The 6,049-nt window shown below is 45.0% G+C and overlaps 1 protein-coding gene across 1 annotated transcript in view; it reads right to left on the bottom strand.

Annotated features, from left to right (window-relative positions):
• CA4 (carbonic anhydrase 4) overlaps positions 1 to 6,049 on the bottom strand; it is a 20,755-nt gene that overhangs the window by 6,259 nt on the left and 8,447 nt on the right. The window contains exon 2 of the mRNA XM_019545651.1: positions 1,473 to 1,526. Within this exon, the coding sequence (XP_019401196.1) occupies positions 1,473 to 1,526 (54 nt within the window). The remainder of the gene's footprint in view (positions 1 to 1,472; positions 1,527 to 6,049) is intronic.

Genomic DNA, 6,049 nt, shown 5'->3' with positions numbered 1-6,049 from the left:
GCACGACTGTCAGTGGGGGCAGCAAGCCACAACCCTAACCCCACACACACGCACACCCACACCCTCGCACGGCTGTCAGTGGGGGCAGCAAGCCAATCCAAGCAGTGGCAGGAGGCATTGCAATGGCTGGGTGCCCTGGGGTTGTCTGGGGGGCAAGGAACTGCGTCGAGCCCTGCTTGCCTGGACTCGGGAGGGGTCCTGGGCTTCAACGTGGGCAGAATAGCGGTGGGAAGTGGCCACACCTTAATAAACAGGAAAAAATTTAAGCAGATTAGAGGTAATCCTGCCCTGGCGTGGTGCAACTTTAAACCAAATGGCTGCTTTAAGTTAGGATTTCTCAACCCGCAAGTCGCAACCCAAAAGTGGGTCACAAGAATAGGTGAAAGGGCTGTGAACGATGGCAGCAAAATGCAGAAAATAACTTTTTTTTACTCCTTTAAAGGAGAAAAACGTGGGAAACCACAGGGGTCCCGTTGCAGCTTGGCAGAGTTCCCGCCTGCGAGGGGGGCTGGGGGGAGCGGGAGATGGGCGATCAGGCACACACTTGCACGTGGCAGCCTGGCAATGCGGAGAGCAGCTCCTGCAGGTAAATCTATGTCGGGGCATTGAGGACATTATGGTGGGTTGGGGAGGCACAGGTGACATGTCGGGTACGTGTCCCCCAGATTTGTGCACCTACAGCGGGCATGGGGCTGCAGCCTGGCCAGACCGGCATGGGCAGGAGCTGCCTCCAACCCAGTAGACTGGACCCAGCACAGGAGAGCAGAGCAGGGTTGAAACCCAAACTAGGGGTTAAGAGCTCCAGAAGCTGCCTAACATTGCCATGTCATAAGGCCCTAATTGCAAATATTTATTTTGCAGGAAGAGATAGTCCAGATTTAAATTGCATATTCATCCCATGGCACGTGATGAATATGGCATCAGAAGCCAGAAATGCTGGACTGCTGTTGACAAGTTGTTGTATCGAGCACAGCTGGGCACTGTGATCGTCTTCTGGAGCAAAGGGGATGGCTAGAAGTAAAGTTGCAGTTAGACTGCAAAGACCTTTCTTAATCTAGTCCTTAGGCATCGAAGCCACGGCTTACCTGGGACTGGCAGTTTGCTGCAATGGTTACTTGTAGGTCACATTGTAATAGTCCTCCTATGTTGGCAGAGTTAGTCTTAGCCAAAAGGAAATTTGAGAGCCAAAACAAATATGGGAGTCTTTTAAAATATCTTCATATCTTTCTCTTTAAATCTCTGAATTCCCTTTGCGTTTCACTGGACTGGATTTTCTTCTTTCTGATTTGTTTGGGATCAGATTTACCGCTGTTGTAGGGCAACGTGCACCCACGTGCAGTGGCGATGAACTTAGGGAGGCACAAGATATGGAGGGGCCATTGCACATTGCAGCACTACCAGAGAGGCCCATTGTAAAACAGACAGCAGGCCATGCGCTACCAGTATTGCAGAAGTAAACTGCTTTGAGTTACCTGAACAGTTGGAGACCGCACACAGTTGTGACGTGTAGCACCATTTCCCTTTACCTGCAACAAATAAAATTAATGTTTTAAACCAATCAAGTAAAATTTGAATGAAGAGAAATTATACTTGATTCACTTCCATCTGGACAGACGTTGGTTCCCAAACTGTGATCTGTGGAAGGAGTCGGCTGGCCGCAGTTTTCATTCCCTCTTATTCCTAGCTGCCTAATCGCAATAAAAAAGCAAACTTGGATGTAAATACTTTCATGTGGAGATGAGCACTGTAGTTAACCGAAGTACCAGATGATGAGGGAGGAGAGACGCTCACAAGATAGTCTCCCTGTTAAAACAAGAGCCATGCTCCAAAACATGTAGTTATGTAATCATAGGCTGATGGCACGCATGGACACTGCAATTGTAAAAAGAGCCCAGTAAATGAATATTCCTAAATTGTAATATATATCAGGCTGAAAGCTACACAGGACGTGCCTTTTACCTGCAGGTACAAAACCAATGTATAGTCATATATAAATGTCCAGACTGGATCAGACCTGAGGTCTCTCTACCCAAATCAGCTGTCTCTTATCATAAAATCACACAAAATGAGAGTTGGGAGGGAGCTCAGGAGGCGCATCTAGTCCAGCTCCCTGCTCCAAGCAGGACCAGCCCCAACTACATCATCCCAGCCAACGCTTTGCCTAGCCAGGTCTTAAAAACCTCCAAGGATGGAGAGTCCAGCACCTCTCTAGATAACCCAGATAACTCCAGATGTGGCCTCCCCAGTGCAGAATAGAGGGGAATAATCACTTCCCTCGATCTGCTGGCAATGGTCCTGCCAGTGCAGTCCAGGATGCAATTAGCCTTCTTGGCAAAGACGGCATGCTGCTGGATTGTATCCAGCTTATTGTCCACTGTCACCCCCAGGTCCTTCTCTTAGAGTACCATGTGTTTCAGAGGAAGCTGTTAAGGACCTTGCAATAGGCAGATATAGGATACTCTGCCCTGGTATATGAGGTCTCATCCTAGTCTTAAATAGTTATGAGGTTGGCTTCACCCCTACGGGGTTAATATCTTTTCCAAAATCTCTGAGAACATGAACCATAATAACTCTGGAGAATCTGTGGATAGTCTTTTTGCATCTTAATAAATTCCTGGCTTCGGCAACCTCCTGCATCAGTGCATTTCATGGTTTAAATAGATGCTGTGTGAAAAGGCATATCCTTTGATAAGGTTTGTGCTTGCTGCCATTACATTTCAGTGAAAGTCTGCTTGTCCTGGGTACAGGAAGCCTCATATAAGGACGCTGGAATAAGGAATAAGCCACTGAAATAAGGGGTTTTCTTGAGAATTGAAGATTCTCCTCATTCTTGGTCAGCTGAATTTGATGCCATTCATTAACTTAAGTTTCTCCTTGCAGTGTCGTCATCTTCCTTTTTCAGTGTTAGGTTGGAGGTTGTGTGAAACCAAGAGGAAAAGAGTTGATTGAACTTCTCCTACATGTTATTCGATACGTCTGAAGTTGAAGGCTAATGTATTTTCAGCAGCGTGCTCCAGGGGTAGTTTTCTAAAGATCTTTTTTCAGTGTCACCACCACAAATAGCAAGAGAGTAACGTGACACGAGAGAACAACTCAGCTGTTTTCTCCCATTTTAGCGGCTACAAAGACAAGACTGGCAAATGAATCGATAAGTGACCTGAGACCTGTAGTCAGGGTAGTTTAATGTATGGCCATACTTGAATATTGTTTCCATTTCTAAAGGGTTAATAAATGATGGCCATTTAAATAAATGGTTAATCAATTATGATAGAGTCCAACAGTTCATTAGGTTGCTTATTACCACAGCTCGTAACCATTTACAAGACCCTCTGCTGATTATCTTTAATACCTCCTCCTCCTGCCTCTGCTTCACACTTGTAACACCTCCTAATCATTCACAAAGCCTTTATAAACTATTTATAAATGAAACTAATCTAAAGTATGACTAAAGACAACAATAAAAGGGAAGAGATTAGTGTAAGAATACTTAACACGTTTTCTCCCTCTCTCAAATGATGATAAATTGTTATTTCATCTCTTGTTTCTCACTAAGCTTATCCAAGACTGGAAACTGTCAGTAAAACTGACTCTTGCCTTTTAGTTGTACAAAAATTATAGTACTACATAACACAAAAAGTATGTGTGTTCATCTCACAAGAACTGGGATGACCTCTATTTCAGTTAAGTTTTTTTATTAAAGCTTTTATATTTTGCATTCATATTTTGTTGCAAAAAATATGGCTCTTGACGATCTCATTTTTTGGCAGGAAAACTTTCTGCATAAAAAATTTCAACCAGCTGTACTAAAAGTAAAAATGTTCTAACCCTTGCAAAGTTTGGCAGCAGGTCCTGGCAGTCCCCAAACTGATGGGGCTCTTGGTTCAACTCTGTCTATACTGAAACTGTTGCCAGACCTTTGCACTTGATACTGGCACATCATTTAGACAATGAAACTGTGGAACAGGAAAGTGAAGTACAGTATGTAATGATCAGCTAATGGAAGCAGCAAATGCTTCATAGGTAAGTGTCTCAAAAATGCTGGATGATCTGACCAGCATGGATGGCTCTTGACAATAATGTTTTTTAATACTTATTACAGTGGAAGCGATGAATAGAGAATAAGTGCCAAAGTATTTTTGGCATCTCCAGCCAGCAGAGCGGTTCAGCATGTGCTTTAACAATTACTGCACCAGTATTATATGATGCGGTGAACTCAGACACAATGAAGAGAGCTTCCTTTAAAGTTTATATGGCCATGAGCTGCTGACAGCTACAGCACACTCGGAGCAACCATGGTTTAGATGTTAATAGGCGATTGTTTTCCCCTGGGACCATGTAAAACGGCCTATCAGAAACCATTGCGTGTGTCAGAAGCAGGAAGGTCATTTGTCAGGCCGAAAGTGGGATCCTCTAGCACGCATCTCATCTGCATTTGGTAACCTTTTTGGAGCAGGGACCAAAAAGTGCAGCGCCAACATGATGGTGTCTCAGTCCAGGACTCGAGCACTTAGGCACGACCCCAGTGGAAATAACGTGGTCATACAGCCAAAAGGATTCGGAACAGAGGGGTACATTCAGCAAGTGCATTGCTTACTGGCTGGAAAAGGCAGAGGTTGCAATGTGGACCTTTGGGACCCTAGGGGTAAAGCCATGGGCACTGGGTGAGAAAGGAGATATGGAGAAATGTTTTGAGGGAGAGCAAATAAGCATCACCAAGACTGTTAATGATCATTATCCACCATTGGTAACTCTCTGTGGAAGGGGAGTGAACATCTCTGCAAAAATGGGTAGTGGAATATCGAGCCTCTCATCTCATTCAGTTGCCTGTTTGAATCCAGCCCATGTCCAGCAAAGTCACCAAATGTTACCATCTTACTGCTTTTCGGTGGCTTCCATCCCACAAATCACAGAAACCTTTGCTGCCCTTCAGGCCAGGCACCCTGTGCATCCAACCTGCTGCAAACCAGTTGCATGGGATGAAGGAAATATCAGACCTCAAGCAGGCCTGGCTGCTTCATCCAAGACATATAAGGATGCTTGTGTGCCGTTCCTAGGATGCATTGATGCCAAACATCAGCATCTGACCGTTTCGGCTTTTCTGGGAACCTTTTAAATGCCCACATTACTAACAGGGGTATCTACAGCCTTTCCCAAAGCGCCTCTCCCAGCACTTCCACTTATCACTCCAAATGTTGGATGGCGCTGATGAACGATTGCAGGATAAATATTTAGTAATCCCTAAGAAATGATTTCTCAGAACTGTTGCCCAGTGTGTTAGTTAAATTTTCCAGCATGCCTTCGTAAGCAGGGAGTCAGTATTTCCTGTGAATAAGATTTTCTCAAGAAAAATGTTTGAGAACAAAGGTGTTTAATGTACTTACAATGTGCTCAGAAACCTGTTCATTTAAACACAAGCATTTGCATCCTGAAGTGTTTGCTAAAGGTGTGGTTCTTTCTTGCATATGTAAAGCAAATTTAAAAAGCTTCCTTGGCCGCCAGGGCTTGGCTTTGGAAACTAGTTTGATACCGAGGTGGGTTATATCACGTCGGCTATTGCCTGCGGAGTAAGGGCATAGTTATGCCCTTGAATGCATTGACTTAGTGTAGTTGCAATTGTCCAAAGCAGCCAGGCTCCCCACACTTCCCTTGGGACAGACAGTTCCCCAGTCTATTAGCCTTCCTTGTCATGAAGCATTTCCTGTTTTATAGCTTATATTGTCCATTTGCTTATCACTCCTAGTAAGACTTTAGACTCCCCCTAAACAATTCCTCTCCCTCCCTGGTGTTTACAGCCTTCAAGTACTGTTCCCCCTGCCTCTTATGCCTGTCCCTGCTGAGGCCATCCCACCCTCTTTGTCTTTTGTGACACCCAGCCCGTCTTCCCCATCCATCTCCTTTCCTGGTTCCTCTTCTCTTAAATCCTTCTCTGCTCCTCCTTCACCCGTGTCCTGAGAGATTACTGGCCCCCCCCTTGGCCACGTGAAGCCTACATGCAGTCAGTCTCTCAGCCTTTTCCTCCATCCTCTGTCTTCTAGTCTCTTTTTCTGTT

Source organism: Crocodylus porosus, unplaced genomic scaffold, assembly GCF_001723895.1.
Source record: "Crocodylus porosus isolate Cpor-Errol unplaced genomic scaffold, CroPor_comp1, whole genome shotgun sequence".
NCBI lineage: Eukaryota > Metazoa > Chordata > Crocodylia > Crocodylidae > Crocodylus > Crocodylus porosus.
The sequence above is the reverse complement of the archived record's forward strand: the minus strand, read 5'-3'. Positions and strand labels throughout refer to the sequence as shown.